At 38.5% G+C, this 26761-nt stretch overlaps 2 protein-coding genes across 10 annotated transcripts in view; one reads left to right on the top strand and one right to left on the bottom strand.

Moving 5' to 3' along the window:
* DHX29 (DExH-box helicase 29) lies at positions 1-26739 on the bottom strand. 5 transcript variants are annotated; one of them, XM_030470966.1, is made up of 27 exons: positions 26647-26739; positions 23031-23104; positions 22117-22230; positions 21444-21573; positions 20899-21041; positions 20210-20335; positions 19489-19615; positions 19016-19177; positions 18255-18420; positions 17061-17184; positions 16041-16637; positions 15183-15326; positions 14913-15089; positions 14171-14311; positions 12572-12716; positions 12238-12358; positions 11211-11295; positions 10506-10594; positions 9865-9993; positions 8878-8953; positions 7998-8222; positions 6966-7102; positions 6210-6303; positions 5218-5520; positions 4349-4480; positions 2784-2880; positions 1-2005 (listed from the first exon to the last, which is right to left on the bottom strand). In XM_030470966.1, exons 3-27 carry the CDS (start codon positions 22225-22227, stop codon positions 1950-1952), a joined length of 3837 nt encoding a protein of 1278 aa, XP_030326826.1. In that variant the 5' UTR covers positions 22228-22230; positions 23031-23104; positions 26647-26739; the 3' UTR covers positions 1-1949. The 5 variants fall into 5 exon arrangements, with proteins under 5 accessions (XP_030326826.1, XP_030326824.1, XP_030326827.1 ...); XM_030470964.1 differs by lacking the exon at positions 26647-26739 and adding an exon at positions 25760-26002; XM_030470967.1 differs by lacking the exon at positions 26647-26739 and adding an exon at positions 26084-26363 and having other exon boundaries at positions 1483-2005.
* The window catches only part of MTREX (Mtr4 exosome RNA helicase), a 44627-nt gene continuing 43931 nt past the window's right edge, over positions 26066-26761 (top strand). For all 5 annotated transcript variants that reach the window (XR_003989280.1, XR_003989281.1, XM_030470970.1 and 2 more), the window contains exon 1: positions 26066-26490. Coding sequence is in view for 3 of the 5 variants with exons in the window: in XM_030470970.1 (XP_030326830.1) it covers positions 26381-26490 (110 nt within the window). In the remaining 2 variants the exon portion in view is untranslated. The remainder of the gene's footprint in view (positions 26491-26761) is intronic.

Here is a 26761-nt window from a genome sequence, read left to right as displayed (position 1 = left end):
TGTTAACAGAAGTATTTATTAAATAAACGGAACAAAAAAGTTAATCTACCCAACAGAGCACAGGCACAGAAGTTGCTCATGCACACTGCAAAAGCAGAAAGCCAGTGTAGTCTTTGTTTTTCATCTGTGTTTAAATTTAAGATAACCACACTGCATACCAGTGTGGCCCATTTCACCTGTTTTGCAGAAAACTTGCTCTCTCAGGAGCATGCAGTTTCCTAGTTATGACATATATCCCCTTAATAGCAATGAAAAGCAGCAATTTCTTTAAAAGATTACAAAGCAGGGCATGCCAGAGGAACACACAGAATGCCTCTGAATTTCAACCTTACCATACACAAATGGCACAAAACCTCTCTATTCATCAGAGTTAAACAAAGGAGAACTTAAGGACAATTAACACTTTCACTATGGTTTAGCCATTTAAAACCAACTTAAATGCAAAATTCAAATCCAGAAGAAACAGGTGCTTGTTAGTTGGTGAATTACTGAAATGTATTTCTAATTCATGTTTCCAAAGGACACAAATAAAAGACCCCAACTAGAACAAAATCTAGGAAATTGTTCAGGGTCTCCAAGGAATGTAGTTTGTAGGTTTTAATTTCTATGCCTCCGACATGAAAGAAGGTGGTGTCTGGGCATACAGAGTGCAAAACTGGGGTCTTAAGATCAAAATCAAACCGTTTCAATGCTTCCTTGCATACATGTTGTATACTTTGGAATTATAAAAAAGCACTTCCTAGCTATTCTAGGGAACTAGTACCACTAGTTTATCACAATTAATAAAAAGATAATATAATCAGTTCTTCAGAGTTCTTAGCAAAATACTGTTAGGAGAACTTGCCTCTTCCAGAATTGAGTGCAGGGTACTACACCCAAGCTGGTTTACTTTCAGATTATGTTTCTCTCTCAGCACAGCAGTACCAGTTCTGCTGTCATAATTCAATGGGAAAGCTCATGTATTTTGCATTTTCATGTATTTTCCTTAGTGCCCTTTCTGTATATAATCAACATCTGCTTTACAAAATTTGTATTTTTCAGATTATAAAAAAGTATCTTCCACACTCTGCCTTTGCCTGTTACGCACAGAGTTCCTACTTGACTGCAGCTGTTTAATAGCAACGCTACCCTTCTCCCCAAACCCTATTCTCACTATTCCTCATTTTTGAAAGCTGAGGTGGTGATCTAAAATTTCAGTTCATAAGCATAAATGGTGTGGACAGGTGTAATAAAAGGGCATCTGCTTCCTTAAAGTTATCTGGTTAAAGAACATTCAGTATGAAACAAATAACAAACATACAAACACTGTGAGCAAGTGCTAAGAGAATGAGGACCAGAAGGCTTCAGCCTCAGACTGATGATGTGAGAAGAGGCAGAGGATGGTGAGGGGCTGCTGGCAATACCCTTGTCTAGCTGAGCACTTGTTCACAGCACTCCTTAGAGCATCTTCATGTAAACCATACAGAAAAATGAAGACATCTATAAGATGTATTGCTTTAATGCTGTAAGTTCATCGATCAAAAAAAATTTACCACTTAGGAAATCCACGTAAGAAATGTCTGTCTCCTGTTTGCACACACCTAACGATTCTACTCACTGAGATTCAGGACCCAATCTTTAATCATTACTACAGTTTTCACCACCAGTGATGTTATGATTAGTACATCAAACAAAGAGTTGGCCACATCCATTTTTGTATTGAAAAGAATCTGCTTCCATCATTTGTAGTCAGACAAATGGCACCAAATGTATTGTAAAGGCTAAACATATTCAAGTGTCATCTTTAAAAATGACATAGAGAAAGGTAAGTTCTATGCAAAATCATGCAGTCTTTTCTCATCATGGCTGATATCAACCCCACTAAGCATTTAAATACTTTCAGCTGATGTTGGAGTCCACATTTTCTCCTGCCATTATTGAAGCTCCAGTTTGTTACTGATATCTGGGTTTCAGTTACCACTCTCTGTTTTTATCAGTTCTTTGATGATGTGCAAGACCTTGTCATCTAGGAAGAAAACAAAACAAACTGAATGGAAAAGAGCAAGCTTAAAAATTTATTCCTAAACCCAAAAACATCGGAAGACAAGTCTAGTTCTCAGCAACTTAAAATTATAAGGTTTTAGGTTATGCCAGACTCTAGAGCAAGACAAGTGTTTCCCATTTATGAAGCAAGAGGGCAAACAAGTACGTCCATAGTACATGATTAGAAAGTTTATAGAATTATTCAGTGACCTAGCTATGGCCATTTCAGTATTTCACAGGAGACTGAGAAAGTTACAGTTAACTACAGATACGTTAGCATAAGGGAACTTCCTTTCTTCCTCCCTCCCACCTACAATATTCTTCTGAACACCCAGCGTTCAAAGTTCAAATTGTGCCTCTCTATTGCTTGCTTCGGGGCCAACATGCAGTTTCCCATCATTAATCTAAATTGTAAGACAACTTGCATAATGCTTAAAACTCATCCATTCCTGAGATTAATCACACACAATCTTATTTCTGTTTTAAGATGCATACCTTGCCACTACTACCACTACTTTAAATGATGTTATGAAGCATATCTTTAAAAAACACCAGTTGTACAGATCTTCATATGTCTGGGGTGCACTACACAGTATATGTAGGATTAGTAGTAACTTTGTGGATGTCTCTCAAGATAATGAAACGATACACAAATCACACTAACCCTACTGGGTGAGGATGCAGTGTTTTAATGCTTCCCCAAAGTTGCCACAAGGTCTGTTTAAGAAATAGCAATATCAGCAATGCAGAAATAAAGTTACCTTCAAGTGACATTTTAGGATTTTCAAGCTTCTTCTTTAAAATAGACTCAATGAGAACCCTCAGCTGTTTAAAAATTACTGCTATCTTTACAGGAGCCTATAAAGAACAGAGAAGACAAACATTCACATTATTCAGACATTTCATACCAAAAGATAGATTATTACATATAAATAGAACTTTATAAGAAGATACCTACAAACATGATGTATACATGTAATTTAAGCATATGGATAGTGTACTCATGAAATGACTGGGCTTACATTATGCCCTCTTATCTTAAACACTTGTTAGTTGTAGCATTACAGCCTAAAGAACAGCGGCTCAGAATGGTAACTCAGAATATGTTTCCACATATATGATGAACAACCAGCATGGTGAAATTATTAATTTACCAATATCCTACTTACTCTATTTGCCTTTTTTCCCCCCGAAGGTATTAAAGTACGAATTAATTTATACCTGATATACAATACCTACACATTTTCCTCCAGGACATCTGCTTGGCGTCCTGAGGAAGCTGTCACAAACCTCTTCTAAATCTCATTAGGAACTTTGATAACTAAAGCTGAACCCTCTCCCAGGAATCTTTCCTTTTATCCCTCCTTTGCTATTCCAGTCTTTATTTCATCTATGTAATGTCTATGGTACAGTAACTAGCTATTATGGATAAAGCACAAAATGCAACATATTCTGTCTGGCATCTCAGAAAAAAAATAGAATATTTAATCAGCCCAGCAACCGCACAGCCTGTAGCTTCCTAGGGACCATAAAAATTATCCAACAAATCCACAAGGCAGCTGCTTTTAAAAATTCCACATTCATGATAACCAGCAAATTCAATTAGACGGTTGCTTGCCTGCATCAGTAGAGTGCAAAAAACCAAAACATTTTGTAGCTTATAGTCTTCCTTGAGTATAACAGGGCCCACATGAGCACATAAAGATGTGACAAAGTAGCTGGCAGGGTAGCAAAAGCCAATGTTTGCCATTTAACAATTTATAGGGAATTTTAGCACATCACCATTTTTTTTCTTAAAAATACACTCAGAAAATGCACTCAGTTTTCCCATTCACAAATAAAACTTTTTCACCTGGAAAAAAAAAAACCCAAACAAAATCAGCAAATAGCCCAAACCCAAGCAAACAGGTATTTTCTCCATTTAGATTTTTTTCTTTACCAAATAATTCTGTTTCAGCTATCAAGCAAAATAATTAGTATTTTAAAGCCAACTATGTACTTACATGATTACAAGACTGTAGAAAAGACTATATAAAATAGCACACTTATGTTTTCAGTATCAGATCTATAAAACAAGGTTTAGTCTATATTAATTTCCAACACCTTTTCTGAAAGAACACTGACTTTCTTCATGCAGGAACTAATTTGTTACAAGCCACATATTACAAACCTGTTCTGTCAAGTGGGATTTGCTAAAACCATAATTTCCTTTAATTCTCTCCTTCGCTATTCCCTCTTGTCTTCATCCCACATGTACATCTTGTATATCAACTGTGTAATACAAAAGCCCGTGAAACCACAAAAGGTAGTTATCACTCCAGCGCACCTGAAAATGGATCCAGCCATCAACTGTCAGGAGGCGCTCCCGATGCTGGACTTCTATATCCCCACCAAAAAGCAAAATGGGAAAGGGGGATATTAAAGTAGTCTCTCTCAAATACACCTTAGCATACCTCACCTGCATATGAACAAACATAAGCATTAAAAACAAGAAACCTGAAGCCACATAAAATCTGTAACATCATATTTGATTGCTACTTTTAAAAGCAAAAAAGTACACCTTTTTCCTTTTAAGATCCAATCAACACATATCACTGTACATAGAACAACTAATGGCAATTTGTCCTACACCACATGAAACAAGTCACCTCTAAGTAAGTGACAGGCTTATATGATACCAGGACATTAGCTAAAGCCACAGTTTTCTTGTTAAAATTCAAACAGAAAGATAGTGTTAACCTAGTGCTGTTCAGAGAAGAGACATCAAAATTAATAAACCTATTGAAATAAAAGTCAGGTAAAACTGTTTTGTTAACATATTCTTATTAGCAGCAGCTGGTTTGTCAATCTATCTAAATATGCACATATGCATAAATGTAGGTACACAGAGAAACTATGGAGGTCAGCACATGCTACTTCTGACTTTGGAGCTTCTCACAGATAATGATGGAATGGGATGGGAAGGAGTTGTAATCAGAGGAAAGGAAACAAAAAGAGTGCATCTTCGCACGGAACTGCAGGCTTTTTTTGTTCCACTGTTCCTAGAACAACCTACCTACTTTAGCTGCTGTCTTGTCCTTACACTACAAGGTTCTTGGGGGCAGAAAATATGTTACACTGGTGTGTCTTATTTAATATTAGAGGCCCAACTCCATTTTTACACAAATGATCAGCTATATTCACTATTTTACTTACCTTCTCCTGGTAAAGGAGCCATCCATATGTCTGTAAGTCTCGATTTACAGAGGAGGGATGCACTTGTGCTTTACCTTGAGCAGTTTCTACCATACAAGCCAGCTTCTCTGTAATATCCACAGACTTTGTATATATTATTTTTCCTACGTTGTCATACAGTCCTGCAGTCAACACAGCTTTAAGAAGAGCTATTTCATGGAGAGAAAGGGATTGAGTGGCTCCATTTCCATCCCATCCACATTGTGTTGTAGGTGCTGTGAACCCTGCTGCTCTGACCACCCTTATGAGTTCTTGCTTCACATCCTGAAATTAGTAAGGTATTAGTAAAACTCAATCTAAAAAGGAACATACTCCACTCCATCAGTTGACAATGACACTCCATCCCAAATATTCATGCTCTCCACAAGACTCTCTCTTACTAGAGATATTCTATGAGAAAAACATTATCTGGTATACAGGATTAGATACATGGTACTATATATACTGCAAATAATCTCTCACCTGTAGTTACTATAAAAAGATACTTTTGCATGAAAGATCCACTTCTGCTTAGGAGGGCTCAGTCACCCAAACTTAAATAGGGAAGATGTCTTATTTAAAAGATTTTCTCACCAAAAATAAAACTCCATTTACGTAAGTTTGTGGCTAATCTTTCAAACTGTTAAGAGACCTATATCAAGAGATCGATACAAGAATAACACAATCTAAGTATTTTAATTAGTAAGTTTTGATTCTCTAGTGGAAGTAAGGACTAGCTTCTCCAATGGCAGGGACTACAAAGATGTATACCAACAAGGTGTGCATATCAAAACTCAAACAAAGACACAGCTACCTCGTCTGAGGGTGTGCATTTCATCAGTCCCTAGCATTCCACTTGTTTTCGTCTCATCTAAATAGTAACTGTGATGTATCAAATCTTTAAAAGGGAATGACATTTTCAGAGGGAAATTTTAACAAAACTTTAGAGTGCGGAGTACAATTATTTGGTTTACCTCCAGAGTTAACAGGGAAGTCCTATTAAGGAAATTTCTTCTGCAGTAAGTCATTTCAGCACGATATCCCCCTTCTTGTCGAGCTCTTTTCCACCTAAGGAAAAAGTCCTGTCTCACTATAGCAAAAAGAATCACATCAAGAGTATAACATTATGAAAGTGGTAGTAAGTTAAAAGGCAATACTGTGTTCTGGTCAGCATTCTCCACTCAAAACTAGAAATAAGTGGCATTAATGAAGAGGAATGCTGCAGGTCAAAGAGTGCTTTGGAGAACATGCCTGAAACATAAATTTGGCAGATACTAACAAAAATACAAGGTAATTTTCTCTCAAAAATAACCCACTTCTGTCAGTCTTGACAGTTACACAAAATTCAGACATGGTTTCTGAGACTTGGTGATAATGGCCCCAACATAAAAAAAAAAACAAAACAAAAACTTAAGCCATTTTATAAGATGTACTTTCTCAAATACAAAGTGTTCAGGTGAGCATACCACAAACAGTAAACAAAATACTTTAAACACTAAACAGACACAGTACACTGCTGTATGTGTGCAAGTGTAGTTAAAAGGAGCAGAAGAATAAGGTACTAAGCAAGCTATTCTTTTGTGTTGCAGTATGTGGCAATCCGTTGTTGTTCTGAAGAAAAAACCTTCAAGTGCAAGCAATTCAAGATAAGATACTTACGAAGGATTCTTTGCAGAACTGCATTAGTGTTATCTGCATCTAGGTATAAGCACAGGAGAATTATTGCTTACCCCAGATAAGCATTGTAGATTGTTATATGGTCTGAAACTGCCATTGCTAGAGATGATTTTGCAAGATCTGCTTCATCTTTTCGACCAATTGGTGTAGTAAACGGGGATTTTTCTGTCATAACAGCAGCCAGAGTTGCCTGCAATTAGTAAAGTACACATCACTTAAAGTATCATTAAATATTACTGTGAAAGAAAATTTAAAGCTATTTTATGATAAACCTGTATGCTTATAATAAAATACTCTTATCTTCTACTAAGTCTCAAGGAAAACCTATCACCATAAGAATTTCTCCATGCAATTCAGATCTTACATTAAAGACATTGCTTACATAGTACCTTATGTAAAAGGCTGGGAAAAAAAAAAAAGTTAAATCTCAAAACCCACATGAAATGGTTTGTCAGGTGACAGAGCAATCCCTGATATGATACAGTGAAGGCTGGATTAAACATCTCCTTTAGATTACACCACATTAACAGGAGATACCGACAGAAAAAAGAATTTTAACTTTCAGTTTTCAGCAACTAACATTTTCTCCTAACTTGCAGTGAATTAAGTGGATTAGGTGAAAGTTTAAACCATTCCACGGTCTTCATATGGTATGTTACTGTATCAATTAATTTGCAATAACTTTACATGAGCATGTTCTTGGCCCACAAACTGTGGGTTAATTCAGATTGGTCTAACCCACGCCAGAGGACTTTTTCTGTAGGTGTCATATTCCCTGGGATTGCAACAGACAGAACTGGATACCAAGTCTGACTATCCCCTTGCAAATAGTACCTAGGAGTTTAGAACCATAGAATCATTCAGGTTGGAAAAGACCTTTAAGATCACCAAGTCCAACCATAAAGAACACCTAGATTATTCCCCTCCGTGATGTCCAGGTGCAATCACCTTAAAATAAACATTTTAACTTCTTACATCATGCCTTCAAAATACTAAGTTGCAAGAAACCAGATTAATTGTAAAGAGTTAAGCATTGGTAAGCATTTCTATACTTTCTTAATTTTTTTTTCTTTTTTCTTACTCACCACAGGATCCAAACAGCCCAATATAGCACCAAATATAAGCATTTTGCCAATCTTTACATTGACAGGAAGGGCTGCGAGGTGCTGGCCCAATGGAGTCAGCCTGGGCTCATTTAACAGACAAGCCCCAATCTTCCTCAATAGGTTCATTGCATTACCAATTACTTGCTGCTGTGGTGGGTCTAATGCTCTGGAAAGAAAATCTTCAGGAGATCCAAGATTGCATTTCTGTGGAGCAAATTGGCATATATTTCAATATAAGAATTTATTATAAAAAGCTTTTTATAGCAGCTACAAAGGAAACCAGAAAGCTATGACTGCAATCAAAAGCCTGCATTCCGTCCCCTCTACATCAAACTCTTGGATCCCAGGATGCACCCCACATTAGGTTAACAAAGCTTACCATTGACCAGAGAAGCATGTTACCAATGGCCACAAATGAGCAGGAGATTCTCAAACCTGATGCAGCGGAGTTCAACCCAGCGCTAATTTGCCAGGTTGCTAGTTTTCCCATGCACATCCTACTCACTCAGGATGAGAAGAGAGGGAATGGAATTGTGTCCTTAGTCAGAGATCAGTTTGAAGGCTATTTAGCTAACTTTCAATTGTCACTCTGAGATAAAGTGGAATAGTATAGTATGCTATTTTCACTCAGCATTATGCTCTGGATTTTTCAGCACACATGTACTGGGTTCCCTCTGCTCTGGTAGGGGAAGCCCCACTAACTACGATGGATTAGGGGTCTCTTAGCAAACCTTTCTAGCTAACAAGGTCAGTAACTCCGAAAAACAAAACCACACAATAGTATGAAGGTGTAATTCCCTCAAAGGCACATCTAATATTTTTAGCAACAAGGTCAATAATTCTAAAACCCAAACCATACCATAATATGAAGGCATAATTCTTCCAAAGGTACACGCAGTATTTCTGGAACAGAGTATTCCATGAAACTTTCAAACCTGCAACATCATAGAAACACAGAATCACAGATTTAGTCTTTGAATCCAACTTAAAAACACAGGTTTTGCATGCTCACTCTTTCCAGATGTTATTTTGAGGGACAGTGGAGGGGTGGCATGTGTTTTAATACATGGGTAAACTGTTGAATTAAGGTATGTGTGGTAGCTTGCTTCCCGCAAGAGTTTTAGGGAAATTTTTCACTTAGAGAGGGAAAGGCAACTAGACCTTGGTTTTCAAAACAAATTCTTAAAATGCATAGCTCTCAAACTCAAAAGTTTTGCATGTGGCTAAAAGGCACATTTCATTGGTTATTTCAAAACACTTCAACTGTTTCTCAGCTGAAAGTTGCTTCAGACTTTCAGACAAGCAGGAAAAAGTTTATTCCACTGCAGTAACAGAAACTAACTCTGCAGAGCTGTGTAATTTGGTATTTTTCCCTCTAGATACCACTTCAAAACCCTGCATATTTGTCTGATAGAAAATTCAAAGTTCAGGAGGTAAGCTTGGTTTGTATTTGATCCAGTAGATGTTAAAAAATGCTCTTCTACAATTCCTGGGGGCTGCTTTTTTCCTTTAATTATGAATATTTTTTTTACATTCTACAGATACTGAAAGTTAAACTAACTTTCAAAAATAGTGAAACAAAAAGACTATTCTAACACTTTATTAACACAATATTCAGCTTCTGTTTTGTTTTTTTTGGGGGGGGAGTTGTTTGGTTGTATTTTTGGCTGGTTGGTTGGTTTTTGGGGTTTTTTTTTGTGGGTTTTGTTTGTTCTTTTTTTTTTTCTCCCCGATTTTAATCTTTCCAGTTTGCAGTAATTAAAGTGAATTTCAACAGGGCTTCTTGCTTTTGCAAAGAAGAAAAGATATTTTTGTGATTTACAAAATCTTGGTAAGATTACTTTACCTTTCTCTTGTGTACATTCGGAAGCAGAATCCATCTCTAACACGCCCAGCTCTTCCTTGTCGCTGCAGAGCACTAGCTTTGCTAACAAAGGTCTCTTCCAGGGAACTCATCTGACTACTTTCATGATACCTTAAAAATTGTAAAGCAAGTGTCCATTCAGATTTCAGAATTAAAATTTTGATGTCAAAATTATATTAAATACCGGCATATTGGTAATATATCTAGATACAATTTATTTGAAAATACTGGTTGTTTTGAAAACTAAGCAAACCTAAGCAGGATCTAGACTTGACTTCAGATCCAAGGTTCTCTGCAGGGCTTTTCACATATTAACGGACAAATAATAACTTCTAAAAACTGACATAGCATAAAAAGGATCTACTTTATTTTGAAATCAGTACTTAATCACAATTCTCCACATTTATGAGCAACTCCCCTTGTTGTTCTTCACACCATTTGAGGACACAAAGATTCATCCCAAACTTGTACCCAAACTGCAAGCTGTTTAATATTAGAGTTCAGCACAATATTTTTTTTGTCCAGAACTGTAGTTTAAAAAGGATACACAAAATTCTTGCAGTACTCACCTCCAAATATTTACAGTAATCACCATATGATTGATAAAAATCAAAAACTCTCACCTATTTTCTTTTGTTCTCCCAGTATCAATTACAAAGACAACATCTGGTATCGTAATTCCTGTCTCTGCTATATTGGTTGCCAAAACAATCTGAAAAGAAGTAACATACATAAATAAAAGAATTACAGAATGTCTGTTTAATAGTTTTCATCCTTTTAATTAGTATTACAGAATAAGTTGGGTTAAAGCTTTTTACCCATGTTTCCTTAAAAAATCTGACAGAGCATTAAAAACTACACAACTTGGAAAATGGTTTAGCCTTCTTCAATTACTGAGGAATCAAGAGTTAGGGAAGAATTTTGCATTCACTTTTTCTTTTAAAAATCCATCAAAATATTAGCTAGTACCTACCAAAATTGGTCAACTTTAAATAGTTTGGCAGCAAGTAAAATACTATTTTCCCAGATAAAAGCTATAGTTACTGGTTAGCAATAGTTATAATACAGGAAAGCATCAATTAAAGAAGCTCTTAGAATCCAGCATGTTGTGAAAACCTTGATAGTAATCAGACAAATTTTTAAACCTAATATTTTTCTATCTGTTACAGAGCACCAAATTAGAAGAACTGTTTCTTCGCAGTGAGAAAAACACAGGAACAACTGGTTGCTGTGTAATTCTGCATGATTTGATTTTAAAACAATTCAGAGTTGCACCCACAGTAAGTTTCTCCTTTCAGTGGCAAACTGCCTTTCTTAATGTATCATACCTTTCTAACACCAATAGGAGGTATTGTAAATGCAGCTGCTTGATCTTGAGTTGAAAGAACAGAATGCAAAGCTATCAACCTGTGCCTAGAACAAGAAATTACACAATATATACTTATTAATACACATTAAAAAAAATGAAACCAGAACAATGACAACAGTTTGTCATTGAGAAAGGATGAAAGCAACCAGAATGAGTAAGTTGAAAGACTAAAACTTTGTATGATTAGGTATGAAAATCTGATTCAGCATTTTGCTACAATATCAAGAAAGGCTAACACCATTAGCTTATAGATGTTCTTTGCTTTGATAACAATGCAGGAAAACAAACTACTGCAGAACTAGGTTAACTTACATCAATAGCCCAGCAAAAAAGGGAACTAGATGTCCACAAACCCAAGTTCCTTACATTGTGCTTCCAAGGACCATTACTGAAACTTTGCATGGAACTATAAATACATGCAACTTCCAGCCTCAGTAATAAAGGCCTTCAAAGATGAGACAGCCACAGAGGTTTGTACTTTCCTTCTCTTATAGACCTTGACATCTCAGACCATCTATGAATCTTCAGAATTTGACTGCAAATGTTCTTTTTATGCCACCATGTTGCTAACTTTTAGCTACCACAAAATAAATTTCAAAACTATCTGTCACAACAACCCTATGCCTTTTCTCTTGGTAGATTACTGTCTCTGGATCTATTCTAAGGAAGTAGCCACTTCCATGTAAAGAGTAAGCCAGAGAAAGCTACATCCCAGATACGCAACTTTGATACCCTAAGAAGTGGAAAAGAAGTAGTCAAGTGCTTTGTGATTAAGCAAGCCTGTTGAAAAGCAAAAGAAAAAAGTTATTACTGTACCACTCCTAAGCATCTGTCATCTTTGCTTGTATAATTTTTAGATAGAAATACATCTGTAGCACAAACAGCACTGAGGTATAACTGTTTCCCTTTTCAAGAATAGCAGACCTCAAAACGCAAACAAACGTATTAAGTTAAGCTATTAACTTCATAGAAAATATCTGCATTACCTGTCACGCAAGTTAAATCTTCTGTCAGTTGAAATAAGGTCATACAGCTGCTGAATATGGGCAAGGCCTGGTAAAAAGATCAGCACAGCACCCTCAATGTTCTTGAACTGGGGACTTCTGTCTGGAAAATTACAGTACAGGCACATAGTTAAAACAAACATGCATTTGCCAACAGTTTCTGTTGAAAAAAGGAACTAATTCTGGTCCATGCAGTAAACGCTTTTTAGGATATTTCATATAAGATTGGAGTAAAGTACTTCATTATCAGTAGAAAGCACTGGAAAATAGTCCAAAGGACAGCCCCAAGTATATAAACTTCTTAAGTAGACTGTACCTAAGTATGCAAGCAACTCCAAAATAAGTTCAAGGTTGATCTTGTAAGGGTTCATATAGAAGATAGCCTGCTGTGTACGACTGCTATACTTTGCATAGTAAGGAGCCAAATCGATACCAGATCCAGACTGGACTGGGACATACTCCTAAAAAATAAAAGCAGGGAAAAAAGAAAAGAAAAAAATCATATTCTGTGTTTTAGAAGGTAAGAGAGTAAAGGTCAAATTGTCATTCACTTAAATTTAGGTTTCTTAAAACAGAGATTGAGACAAGAGACATCTCATTGATTAACTTCCCACCAAAATCAGCGTTGGATTAAATCAGAGCCATCTACATAACCTGTGTATAGGTATCTACTGCAGTTAGACGACATTCCAGATTTAAAAAAAACAAAAAATTAAAGTCTGTCCAAGAAGTACTACACATACAGTCTGCTTTGCAAATGAAAACAGTTCCCAGGATCATACGTGGCATCCAATTAGTATCAATTCAAAATGGGATTAACAGGGTGGCTACTATTCTTTCAGAACTTCTATTCTGGGATATAGGAAACCAGTCTCCCCCCTTTCTCCTCTCCCTCACCTTTCCCAACTAATGGTTGCAATGAAGGTTAATAGTTACATAGGTGGCATGTTTTGGAGCAGAAGGAAAGGGAAAGGCAGGGAGAATTAGCAGAACATACAAGCATTTAAATTGTCTTTAAAACATCTTACAGACACATACTTAGCATTAGGCTTCTATGCTAAGTGGCATTATTGTAAACTATCTCATCGTTAATCAACGCACTTAAAGAAACTTCTTTTTACATATCCTTCTGTACTGAAGGCTCAACAGAAATAAACCACAAAGATTGAGGAGCACTCAGAAAAGCACCTGGGCTTCAACTAAAGGATGCTGTTGTGATGTATGGGGTAACTACCACTATGGGAGGAAAAAAAGTAAAGAAAAATAGAAAAGTCAGCAGAGCACATGAGAACACATTTTTCAATATATGTATCGATGTTTGACCATGCCAAGCTAGATGGTCCTGCAGAGATTTTGAGAGAGCAAGTCTGAGCAGACAGGTAGATAAACAGCCTAAGTGAGATGGCATTCCTATACAATTCCCTTTAAGAATTTTGATCCAAAAGCACACACAGCTGTCACTACAGAGTATCTACAACTACAGCCTATTAAACAAAAAACCTCTATGCAATAATCTCATGCCAAATTGGAGGATCTTGGGAGTTTTTCCAGCTAAGAAGGACATGGCCTTGTCTCTTCTGGTCTTAGGTTCACTACTTAGAATTATCTGGGAGAAAAATCTTAAATGCTTTCCCCTATAGCTGCTGCTTATAGATGTAGAGCTACGAATCTGTACAAGAGAACTCAATGTCAAATATCGCAAAATCAAGATGACTATAAAGGAGTTGTAGAAACTAACATCAGGGTGCAGTGTTAATAAATATTTGTTTTCCACTGTAGGAGTGCCATTGTGTTTATCAACTGAAATAATATTCGATACTATACAATCCAATCACACTTAATAAAAGGAATAAAAATTATAAAATAATTAAAAATACCAATATTTCAAAGCCAAAACTAGAAACACCTATTTTACCTGATACTTTGTGGTGCCTCCTCCTTTGCTAGTAACATTTACTGTTACTTCTTCTTCCTCCTCCAAGAACTTCTGACAATATTCTGAGTCTTTCTCCAGGACATAGCCTGTTGCTTCAATTACATCTTCAACATGGAAAATCTTTAGTGAAAATTCACAGAAGAAATACAAAGCATGTTAAAAACCGATCAGCAACTTTTTTTTTTTAAACATATATGCAAAGCTGAACAGAGCATGCCCGTCTCTTTTAATGTTGTAATAGCTCTTGTAAATTTCAACTTAATCTTTCTTACAATTTCTGAAAAACAAAACTTAGACGTGCTACAAGTTTGTTAATGCCTCTCCACAGGATCATTAATATTACCTTTACAACAGCCTATATAACATGCACATGAAACATATATAAGAGTATAATGACAAAGTGGCATGGAGTGGGGGAATTCTTTAGTGCTTTCCTTTCTACCCAGGTTGAACAGAGAAAAACCTGTCACTGATGGACATTGATTTATTATCAATAATAAATCCATCAGAAAGAACAATAGAACCCTGCACTTCAAAGCATTGAAGCTATTTTGTATTTTCAAAAAAGAAAAGGGTTACAAGCCCTGGAAACATATGTTTAAGATATGCATTTTTGGTGAGAAAAAAGTGATATAGGTGTATTTTCTATAAACACCAACCAGACAAACACTGTGTATGTGTCTACAAGGCGTCTTGCATAATCAAAGAAATATTTACCTACCTCAACAGGGTAACTCCTCCCTGAGATCCTTAAAATGGGACAGTGTGAGAAATAGCTGGAAAACTTGTCACTGTCTACAGTAGCACTCATTAAAATCAGATGCAGGTCTGAGCGCTTATGCAGTATCTCTTTCAGAATAACTAGCAAGAAATCAGACTGGACACTTCTTTCATGTACCTATAATTAGAAAAAGATACCTATAGTAAAGGTTTAGTACAACTCAAGACCCAGAATAAGTATAGTTTGAGAAGAACACTAAGAGCTGATAACCTCATCTACAATAACATGAGATATACTTGAAAGAAGACCATCTTCTTGAAGTTTCCGAAGCAGGACACCTGTTGTACAGTACAGCAGTCTAGTGGCTTCTCCTGTTCTTGATTCCATACGAATTTGATATCCGCACAGGGAATTCTTCAAAGAAAGATATCAAAAAGATTAATAACTTAAAATAGTATACAAGCTAGAAATACTAAAAATTAAGTGAAGCTTAAGCACTGTTAGATTCAGATAGTGCACAAGCTGGTAATTAAATAGTACGGTGAGTAACTACCACACTGTTTTTTCATACAAACACTTTCCTCTGTTAAGAAAGGGAAAATACACTGAAATCTAAGACTAAGTTTCTCCAGAGTAGCAAAGAGCTGGTAAACTCGGGGTTCCTTTCAGGTTTCTCAGCAGTCCTCAAAAATATTTTTGCAGTAATAGACTGCCATAAACCACACAGGACCTTGGTTTTTTAATTCAAATAACAAAATAACTGATGTTGGAAAGTACCACTCTCAAAGCAGATCTTCACTCAAAGCTAGACTGGATTTCTCAGAGCCTTATTCAGGGGAGTTTCCTCCATCCCTAATGACAGAGATGCGACAAGACTCTGGGCAATCTGCCCCAGTGTTTGACCACCTCTTGCTCTTAATCACCCTCTAAAGATCTTAGAAATTATATATTGATACCCAGAGGTTCACAGGTTACAATTTGGAAAGGAACAGCTTAGCGAGAAGCCCTTTTCAAGAGAAAATAACATCTAATTATTTAGTTGTGCAAGAAAATGTTTTCACTTCATACCAACAACTCAGTGCCCTGTTTTTGATGAAGACTAGAAAAAAGAATTCAGACACATCTTACCTTTCCTCCTGGTCCTGATTCGCAGCCTAGCTCTTCACATACCCTGCTTGCCAGACTCACTGCTGAGATTCTTCGGGGTTGTGTGCAAACAATATTACATTTATTTGATCCCTCATCTAGCAACAAGTCTTCTAACAAGAAATGAGGCACCTGGGTACTCTTCCCACTGCCTGTTTCACCAGCCACAACAACCACTCGATGTTTTTTAAGAGTTTCTACAATCGAGTTTTTGTGCTTAAACACAGGTAACTCCTGTCTCTCTTTCAGAAGCCTCTGGTATCTGGAGGAACTTTGCAGCTTTTTGAACAAAATCCTTGAAGGTTCCAAATTATCTGTGTCTGTGGTCTCAAGGGAGAGACTGCTGAAGTCCTCATCAGAAACTAAGTTTTCCCAGGAATCTTCAGGACCCTCAGACACTTCCGGTTGGTTTTCAGATTGTAGTTGCTGTTGTTGTTTGAGTTCGTTTAATAATCTAGCAATAAAGTTATCACGAGGTTTGTTGGTTTCTATTTTGTTTTCTTCTTCCTTTTTCTTTTCGATATCCCTCCATTCTAGCCAGACATCTCGGTAGGTGGGAGGCAGTAACTGATGAACTGACTTAAGACGGCAAAAGCAGGAAAAAAAAATAAATATATTATTTATATACTACTTCGTAGTATCACTAATGTTTTATGTGTAAACGAACTCAAGCAGCAACATGGATGACAGAACCTGAAGAATACTAACTACAGAAACCATGAAAACAGTAATATAAACACCCACAATACACTTTTCATTTTCAGCTGGCTTACATTCTTTACAACACTGAAAGAACAGTTTTACTATCAAGAAATCTCCTCCCTGTATGCCACGACACATACGCATGATTGTAAGTAAAAGCAGATGAACATACAGTACAAGCAAAGGATTTAATGGGAAACACTTCATTAAATTGTTTTTAGAACATAATTACACATATTGTAACAAACAAGTCAGAGGCAGATTCCAGGCTAAGAAGAGGAATATTGGTGAAAATCTTACTTGTCCTTTGGTTAAATGATAGAGTGCCAAAGTAGCAGCTAAATGTTGTGCTTGCATGCTATCTTCTGTTACAATTGTTGGACACATTGCCATGACATCATCTGAAGATTTGATAATCCTGACCCTTAAAAGACAAATTCAAACAGACATTTCTCTTAATTTGTTACCTATACAAATAGCACACATCTTAATGCGTTTAGAATGTAACAGTGAAATTCAAATACAAAACCTGAGTGAAATAGACTTACTGTTACTCAATAATATTTCATAAACAGAGAAAGCCGATAAAGTTTGATTGAGAAGCAGAAAATTTTCAGCAGCAGATTCCCGCAATGAATTTGTGATTTATTTTTTTTCCCCTGTTAACAAACATCTCCACTTTCTTCAGAGCAAAAGTATTTATGCACATGCAGATCATTATTAAGATAAATTGCTTTGGAAGGACTAAATATTTGTGCGCTTGTAACTACATAGCAGGGATTGAAATGACAGTTTATGATCTACTGAGATGCAAACGTCTGTTTACAAATAAGCCAGTCAGATCAGCAGCCAGATTTCTCGTATTTTTAAGGGCCCATTATATTAGTAGCTTTTAACTCGAGCAAGACCACAGGTTCTTCTACTTGGTTCGTTCAAGAAGCATTAGTCATTTGTAATGCCATGTCTACTTTATTTGCCTAGGATAATATTGTACTTTATACTGCCATATTATAGATTCATTTTCCTGAAGAAATTTCAAAATCACTGATACTGCATTGCTTTAATTACAAATTTACAGTAGCTTTCAAGCAAATTTCCAACTTCCACCTTAAACAATCCCTAAGGGGTTTTGGTATTCATAAGCTTAAAACCTATGATTTAATATATTACTTTGAATAAGAATACCAGAAGTTAGTTGTCCAGGTTTGTCTTGCAGGTTTGCTCCAGAACCTTTCATTCAGCAGTACAGAATTAAAAACTAATCCCTTCTTTATGGGATCATTCACTAGAACCTTATTTTTGTGATAGTGTCCAGTCTAACCATTACTTTTGCGGAGCTATACAGAGTGAAATACCTCCCTGGTGGACTAAAACAAAACAAAACGAGATTTGGTTAAAACACGCTACTATTCATATGAATCTGGATCAACATGACAAGACTTTTATTCTGAAATTAACTAAATGGCAAACGTGAAGTTTATAAGAAATACATACCTACATTTCCAATATTTTCCAACTGGAACCTTTTCAAAAGCAGGATTTGGGCTCTTAGGAAAATTCTTCCTGCACCAGTCAATCAAAAATTGTTTTGGAGATTTACCAGTCCAGCTTCGAGCACTATAATCAAAATTTCTTATGTCTAGTGGTTCTTTCTTTTTCACTACAAGAGCAAAAAGACACATTTTAAATCTCCGAGAATTTATTTTACCTTCCTCTGACAGCCAAGAAAGTCTTCTACCTTTCCCTCAAACATATTTTACTAGAAGAGCAGTATTTTCTGAAATGTTTTCCAGAAATACTGGTGCTGCTAAAACACAGACATTCCTGCTTATCCCACAAAAGAATCTAGCAGGAAATTAGTTACAATATCTTGTTTGCCATCTTTGATCACCCGATAATTTAAGAACTCTAGTGAAAGTTTGGTCATTAGAAAATAATGTAACAGTTTAAGGTTTGCAATGATAATAGAGTAAAAAGATGAGAGAATGAACATGAAAAGAGTAACTAGCCCTACAATTAAAGAAGATAAAAATCATGCTTTTAGACATGACAACATGGCAAAAATAGCTATCTACATCATCTGATAAAACAAATACAGATCCTTTAAAAGCCAGCATGGTCAGTGAGTTAGTCCACCTGCCTTTCCCACAATCAGAGCTTGGTGATGCAGCACTGCCATCGTACCAGAGAAATGAAAACTAATACTGGAAATCTGTGGTACAATTCAAACTTGTACTGAACGACTACCAACACACCTTTATCTTCCTTTGCAGCACCATCGGGTTTTTCAAGCAAGCTCAAATTCAAAGTGGTTTCCTGAGGCTGAGGTGAGGGAGTTTTTTTCTTTTCATTTTGTTGTTGGGTTGAAACCTTTATAGCCGGATTAAATACCGGATGTTCCTCGAGTATTGCCATTTCTGTCAGAGAGAGAATACAACTTAAACCCACAGTTGCTTAGCATTTGTTCTTTAAAATCAAAAGATCAATTATGTAATTGACATATACATATAACGATATCAATTCATACCGAGTACCCAAAACCAGAAATATTGAAACATTACTAACTTTTTAGAATTTGACCCACATGGGAAGGACAGATTCACGAAAGCCTGCAATTCACAGAGTGGCATAAAAGATAATTAAATCAATTCAATCTGACTCAGAAATTTACTGGCCTAACAAATACACAGGTCACAAAGTAAAACACAGGTAATTTGCATGGCTCTACCTTGCTGAATTCTTCTTATTTTCTCTTGTGCTACCTTCTGGCCTTGCTTGTCTTTATCTTGCTTGGAGATGCTTGCTTGTTCTTTTGCTTCTGAAAGCTTGGCAGCCAGATGTACATACCTTTCATTCTATTTCAAATAGAATTATTAATTATAAGTTGAATATTGTATGCTTGTCACTTCTGATCAACTTCATAATAAAAAAGGGGAGGTTTTGTCCTTTATACCAAGCTTACAAAAGGAGGAACTATTAGTTTTTAATGGAACTAACAATCAAAACCGCTCAGATTTTGATAGTCAGTTTCGTAATCTCACGAAGAAACGTTTCAAGAATTTTTCCTTTCCAGCACAATGCACTCAGTACTTTTCAACCCAGTACAAAACAACAAATCCAAACAAGACAAACAAACAAAAAAAAACCCCACCAAAAAACAACACCAAAAAAACCCCCAAAAAACCCAAACCAAACCAAACCAAAACAAACAAAAAAAAGCCCAACCCACACAAAAAGCCAACACAAAATCCCAAACCAAACCAGGAAAGGAAAAACAACTTAGGAAAGTAGAGGTTTCAACATTTTTCCCTTCAGTAGGCCATAAATGTAAAAACAGATGGTGTAAAAAAAGTATTAAATCCCCCAATTTTAACAAGTAGATCCACTATTTGCAGATGTACCAGATATATCAGGTTTTTAAAGACTTCCATGAAGTATTATTTTCTCACCGGGTCAAACTTCTCTTCACCCGTCTCTTTCACAGACTCATTGTTCTCTTCATCACTCTGTTGCTCGGCATATTGCAAAATCCATTCCTTCATACTCATTTCTTTCGCTTTCCCCACATTCGTCTCCTAGGAAGAGCAGTAAGTAAAATCATCAATGCTTTTCTCCAACAGTATTTAGGAACTATTGCTTAAGATTTCATAAATAAACAAAGTTTACGACACAAATAACTTCGAGCAAACTTCTCCAACGCGGATAAACATCTCACGATATATTTCCATAGATTGAATGATTATAATTGAATGAAAGAAGTTTTGCAATATTTTCAATTTCTAGGTTTACAACCCAATAACCACAGAAATCAAAACACTGCAAGTACACAGGCAAACTTAACAGAAGTGTGTAAAGAGGGCCATCTGTAAAAAAAGAGAATGAACCCATTCCAGGACAAAACGAAGGTATAATTGACCACAAAAATGAACTATGAAGAGCCTTCTAGACTTCACATGAAAAAAGTTACCTTTGAACGACTATTTCGCTGAAGTTAAAATAATGTGAGTGACAATTATTATGCATACCCTATTTTAAAGAAGCTTTTAATATCAGTGTAGGAAGTTAATGCAAATTCTGTATTTTAGAAAACTTTATCCTCTCTTCCTCCCCATAAATATAAATTAATTTCTCAGATTACCTTAGTTTCAGGGTCATTTTCTTTCTTTTTGGTATGTACTAAGCGAGGTGGAGGTTCACGTTGTGACACAGGAGAACAAAATTTTGCTCTAGGTTTCTGTTGTTGTTCTTCAAACTGCTGGCTAAAGCCTTCAGGCAAGGCATCTTCAAAATAAAAAAATAGCTCATGTCACAGAATATGTCAACAATAATTTCTGAAAACTTTATAAACTGTGTTGAGACCCAACTAGAAAAACATAAACAAAGCCAGCATGCCTGAAATATAATCGGGCTTTAGCATTTAGATAAACCAGCATTTGCTTGTTGGACTTCCATAGAATTCTAAGATTAGGAAGAAGAGATCTATGAGACTCCATACACTAAAAAAAAAAACCTAAAAAAATCCCAGAACGAGTCAGCAGCACATCTAGGAAAGGAACACTACGATGATTACACGTCTTAGTAAAACAATATACTTAATTACTATTACAAAGCATTCCTATGCCAGTGCCGATGCTGTTACTCGTCTGTTAAAAAACCCAGTCAACTCCCTGTCACCGTACTCACCATCAGGAAGGTTTAAACAAAGCCAGTCGAGTGCAGAGTGAAGATCACCACCATATAAAAGTGTATTTTTCATTGCTTCTTCAATGTGCTCAGTCTTAAAAGAGAATCTTTGTAAAGCCATGTATACATCCTAGAATAAGAAAATACTAGGATTTAATCTAGCAATCTAATACAGGCTTGTAAATTCCTATTTTCTACATATCAGATAACTGGCATTAAACTGAGGTAAACAGTGTAAGTTAACGTCAGAAGGCCAAGCAGAAAATCCTGGTTTGCATACAGCACTTACAATATTTTTATTGGAAATATGTATGCATATGTATAAGTCTCCATTCCAGCCTATGTACAGAATGTATTTTCTGGTTAGAAAGATAAACCAACAATTTTCCAGCTATATGGAACAGAAAGCCATAAGAAACCTAAAACACTCCTATTAAGCTCTTCCCTGTCTAAGACTCAGATTTTAGTTACTGAGTGCATAAAGACGTATCTTCCTAATAAGCATACTTGTCTATTCCACTGACTAATGATTAATTATTGTAACTACTCGAAAGCATGCTACGCTGGCTTGTACCACATGCAGAAGTGTAGTGTGACACATGACACAAATGATGAAAAAGAAACTGTTTATTCTCAATGAATAACGGTCAGAGAACACCACTTTAAACTCTACCTGTAGTTTCTTAGCAGTAAGTCTTCTGGAAATCATTCCTTTGTCATCATTTTCTTTTTTATGGTCATTGATTAAATTAATAATCCTTTTCTCCAAATTACCATTTATCATTACCTGCACAGAGAAAAACAGTTGACACAAAGCAAAGCATTACAGATTTTTATCACATAATCAGTGCTCTTCATGGCTAAGGAAATAAGAATGCAGAAATCTCTCTGCAATTCAAATCCCAACTTTTACAGCTTTCTGCAAGTACAGTAAATATTTCTTATGAAAGGGCCACCTTTTCTTCTTTTTACTTTTGCAAGCTATATGCTTTTACTCAAAATAAAAGAGTTAATTCCTTTTTACAGAGAAGACCTACTTACCTCTTCAAGGAAAATTAGTATGTCAACGGAAATAATGTAAGGAAATAAAAAAATCTAGTGGAAAGAAAAACACCTTTCTCCTCTGCTTATAAAAACCAGTAAAAAAGACCTTGATCATCAAGATACATCTGTGACACTCTTTTTTATCTGGCTTTAAAAATAATTTTAGTAAAATAATAATTCTATTATTTTTGACGCTTCTAAAATACAAACCAAGCTTTGTTTGCTACTGAGGTTTTTGCATAAAATCTATATTCTTCCTCTGACAGGAAGAAGAATCCGCACACAGAGTAAAAGCCCAGACATAACTCTTAATAGTCCTGCATGCACTATATCATTCGTTACTTAATATAGATGTTCTCCTGCCCTTAATTTACCCTGCTTCTTAAAGCACACCCAACATCCCAAACATGCCAAGCTCAAGTCAATGTCTAATACATGAATGTAGTTTATCTGCATAATACCAAAAAACAGCTGAAGACATACCTACTCAGCTAAATCTGTACTGTGAAAACCAAAGTTATTTTACCTAAAGAAGATACTTACCTTAAGAACAGATTTATCTAGATTGGCAGCAGCATTGGAATCTGTCGTTGAACTAAAACTGTAAGTTTTTGGACCTGCAAATTGCAAATAACCATGGATTACCCAAGCAGATCACAGAAAACATTGTTTACAGTACCTAAAGCAGACCCACATAACACAGGTTAGCGCAAGCAAATATTACACTAATTTGACAGAAATATGCAGATATGTAACAATAAGAATAATCGACTGTACAGAAAAGCACTGAAACAAGGAATAGCAAAGAAGAGTATGGCTCTTAGACAAAATATAAAATCCCAAGTGGCATAATGAGAGGAAACGGGATTGACTGCTCACTCTCCCTCACCACTGGAAGATGAGTGCCAAACAGGGAAGCTAATGGCAGGTTTAAAACAACGCTATTGAATTTTTTGCTCTGTTTGTTTGGGTTTTTTTTTTTTTAATTACAATGTGCATAGCTAAACTCTCTGCCACTAAAGCTGTTGATATAGGGCATTTACTGAAGTCCAAGGGCAGGCAGAATAGTTTTATAGTACAGAAATCAATCAGTTTGGAAGGGCATTGAGAAAACATTGCCCCTAGCTCAGAAAGACCCTAAGCCACAACTGGCGGAGGATGGAAAAGTACCCTACAGCAGTATCATTGTATGTCTGAACTATTCTTACCTCAGTACCTGCTTTTGGACCCTATCTAGGAAAGGGGACTGAGTTAGACAGGCCTTTGGTCTGATCTGATATGGTAATTCTTAAATACTTTTCCATTAATCAGAAACTGTCAGAAAAGAATACTAATTCACAAAGCTATTTATTGCCATTAGAATGACAACACACAGCTTGCTGTTGGATACTACCCTTTTCAGCACACACATACCGTTTCCGGTACTGCACAGGTATAAAGAAACCAAGCAACCTCACAGCCTTCACCACCCTGTGAGGCTGTGTGCCACTCCAGAGGGAGCAGTGCTGTGCTCCAGGAGGCACAGCTACCTCCCTACTTCTCAGCCTGCCAGCAGACAGGTTGGACAGGTCACCTGGACTGGCTGCCTGCAGAGAGGCTCCTGGAGAGCCCATTTTTAGAGCAGGACGGGGTGTAGGTAACCATATTTCAGAATGTCCTGGTTTCAGATGTAAAAGTCATTTTTCTCCTTCCCAGTAGCTGTGTTTTGGCTTTAGCCTGGCAACAATGCTGATAACACACCGATGTTCTAGTTGTTGCTCAGACACGCTTACCCTGATCAAGGACTTTTTAGTCTCATGCTCTGCCAGTGAGGAGGGGCACAAGACGCAGAGGAAGCAGAGACCGGACACCTGACCCAAACTAGCCAAAGGGGTATTCCATACCACAGCACGTCATGCCCAGCATATAACTGGGGGGAGGCACCCAGAAGGCCCAGATCGCTGCTCGGGTCGGGCTGGGTATTGGTTAGCTGGTGGTGAGCAACTGTACTGTGCATTACTTGTGTTTATTGGGTTTTCGTCCCTTCCCTTTTTAGTTGCATATTCTTTCCCCTTGTTACTTCCCTTACCATTATTAGTAGTAGTAGTTTTGTATTACGCTTTAACTATTGGACTGTTCTTATCTCAACGCATGGGGTTTACATTCTTTCAATTCTCCTCCCCATCCTGCCCGGGGAGTGAGTGAGCAGCTGCGTGGTTCTGAGTTACTGCCTGGGCTTAAACCATGACACAGAAAACATAACAATGGTCACCTCTGCTCAGGAGCTACAAAGAGCAGTGGGCATTCACGAGCTAATCACTGGCACTTACTGGTACACTGTGCAACCACACAGTATTTAGACTACACTAACTTACTTTTCACTTACACTGACTTATTTTTCACCGCAGCAGACAACCTGGGAGAGAAGCAGCACAGCTTCTGGAGAGGACTGAGCACCACGGCATTGGGGAAGTGGGAGACACAAGAAATGGGTTTAGCAGAGCCCAAATTTGTAGAAGCAGAGTACACAAGTAGTTCAGTAAATTTAAGTTATGATGATTGCAGGATTTTTTTGGTGACAAGTTGGAATCTCAAATGACCTAGCCATTGCATGATTTGCTTATGGTCTGCAACAGAAGTCGTTGCTGAGATCATAAAGTATCTGAGCTACTTCTGGCAAAGCTGGTTTATTGAAAACAGACATCTCCCACTGCTGCAAAACAGTTTTTCAGGCCACACTCAGAACACTCAGCCCCCGGCTCAGGCAACTCCTGAAGTGTCTCCAGCCTCAGAACTGCTTTGGACTTCCCTCACAACACACAAAAAGTATCCCAGATCCACATTATGTTGGTTTGGAGCATGTACAGAACGAAGCTCCACAAGAAAGGCTCATTCCTAGGGAAGTGCCCCACCAGCATTTGCCCCAAAAAAGCTACCACCAGTCTAGTGACAGACGTTTTGTAACTGACTCAACACGTCCAAGCCAACAAGGTTCATCGGCTCAGGGACACCCCGGGAAGCGAGCCGGCCTGAAGGCCGTGCCGGAGGGGTTTAAGGCACCTCAGCAGATGAGCATGAGGCGGCCGCGACCTCTCTCGACGCTCATTAACGTCAGGCTTAGCAGGCCTCCTCCCGCAGCGCCGAGCCAGCCAGGCCACGCCTCCGAGGTCTCTCTGACAAAGCGGCCCCTCCGGGCGCCCCCAGCCAGCCGGGGCACCCCTCAGCCGCCCGGACTCCTCCTCCCCCAGGCGTAGCCGCCCGGCCGGGGCCGCCTCACGCCGCAGGCCCGGTACCTTGTTTGACACGCGGCTCCTTGGAGGCGGGCGGTGGCCGCGGCACCGCTCGGGTGCTCGCCTCGACGGCAGCGGCGGCGGCGCCAGCCTCGGCAGCAGCTCTGGCGCGGGCAGCCGCGGTGGCGGCAGAGGCGGTGTGCGCCGCGCTGCCCGCCCGCGCCTTCTTGTTGCGGCCGCCCATGACGCCCCTTGCCCACGCCGGAACCGCGCCGACCCCTACATCCGGACACGGCGCTTGGCACCGCCCCCCGCTCCCGATTGGCCCGTGCCGCCCGCCTGGCTCCGCCCTGCCCCTCCCATTGGTCAGAACTTCAGCGAGCGCACCTCGCCGCCGCCAGGCCGCCTAGGTCATGCAGAGAGCGGGTTCCGGGTCGAGGGCCGCGACCGGCCGCGGGGGATCGTGGGAAGGTTTGGCCTAGAGGCCCCTTCGCGCTGGAGGGGGGGTCACGGCGCTCCGGTGCTGGTGGGGTGGGGCAGAGACCGCTGTCGGCATCGGGCCGTACGTGGGGGTCCCGGTGCCGGCGGCCTCTGTTCCATCCCCGGGGTGCAGCGCCAGGGTAGTGGCATAAAGGATCCGGGTGAGGGTGGCCCGCGTGAGGCACTGTGGGAGAAGTGGACAAGATGGCGGACGCCTTTGGAGATGAGCTCTTCAGCGTGTTCGAGCAGCCGGCCGCCGCGTCTGCCGCCAGGAAGAGCAAAGCGTCCGTCATTGATGGCGTCAGGACACCGGGGTGAGGGCGCGGCGTGGGGCCGGAAGAGCGGGCCCTGGGGGTATTCTGGCGGCTGAGGCTCGGCCCGCGCCGCCAGGCTGTTCCGCTACCACCTAACCTGAGCTGCTGAGCCGCCCGGCGGCCGCGGAGTCGGTGCAGGCTAAAGGACGTGCTTACTGTGATCCCTGGCGTCCGCGCTGTGGCCAGCCCGGATGCAGTGGGCGACTGGGGAGCGCCGGGAGTTGGAGGCGAGCACATGCCGGAAGTAGTTTGAAAGCGCATGGCCGGTTGT

Source organism: Strigops habroptila, chromosome Z (assembly GCF_004027225.2).
Source record: "Strigops habroptila isolate Jane chromosome Z, bStrHab1.2.pri, whole genome shotgun sequence".
In the NCBI taxonomy this organism is placed as follows: Eukaryota; Metazoa; Chordata; class Aves; order Psittaciformes; family Psittacidae; genus Strigops; species Strigops habroptila.
The sequence above is the reverse complement of the archived record's forward strand: the minus strand, read 5'-3'. Positions and strand labels throughout refer to the sequence as shown.

Bases quoted from the DNA above. Each gene is read 5' to 3' on its own strand.
- DHX29 (XM_030470964.1), bottom strand. From the start codon at position 25,940: ATGGGCGGCCGCAACAAGAAGGCGCGGGCGGGCAGCGCGGCGCACACC. The intron at 19,616-20,209 runs GTGAGAAAATAA...TATTTGAAATAG, and splicing joins GTGAAGAGAAGTTTGACCCG to AATGAAAGGTATGTACATCT. The intron at 16,638-17,060 runs GTAAGATTTTCA...TGCCGTCTTAAG, and splicing joins ATCATTTAACCAAAGGACAA to TCAGTTCATCAGTTACTGCC.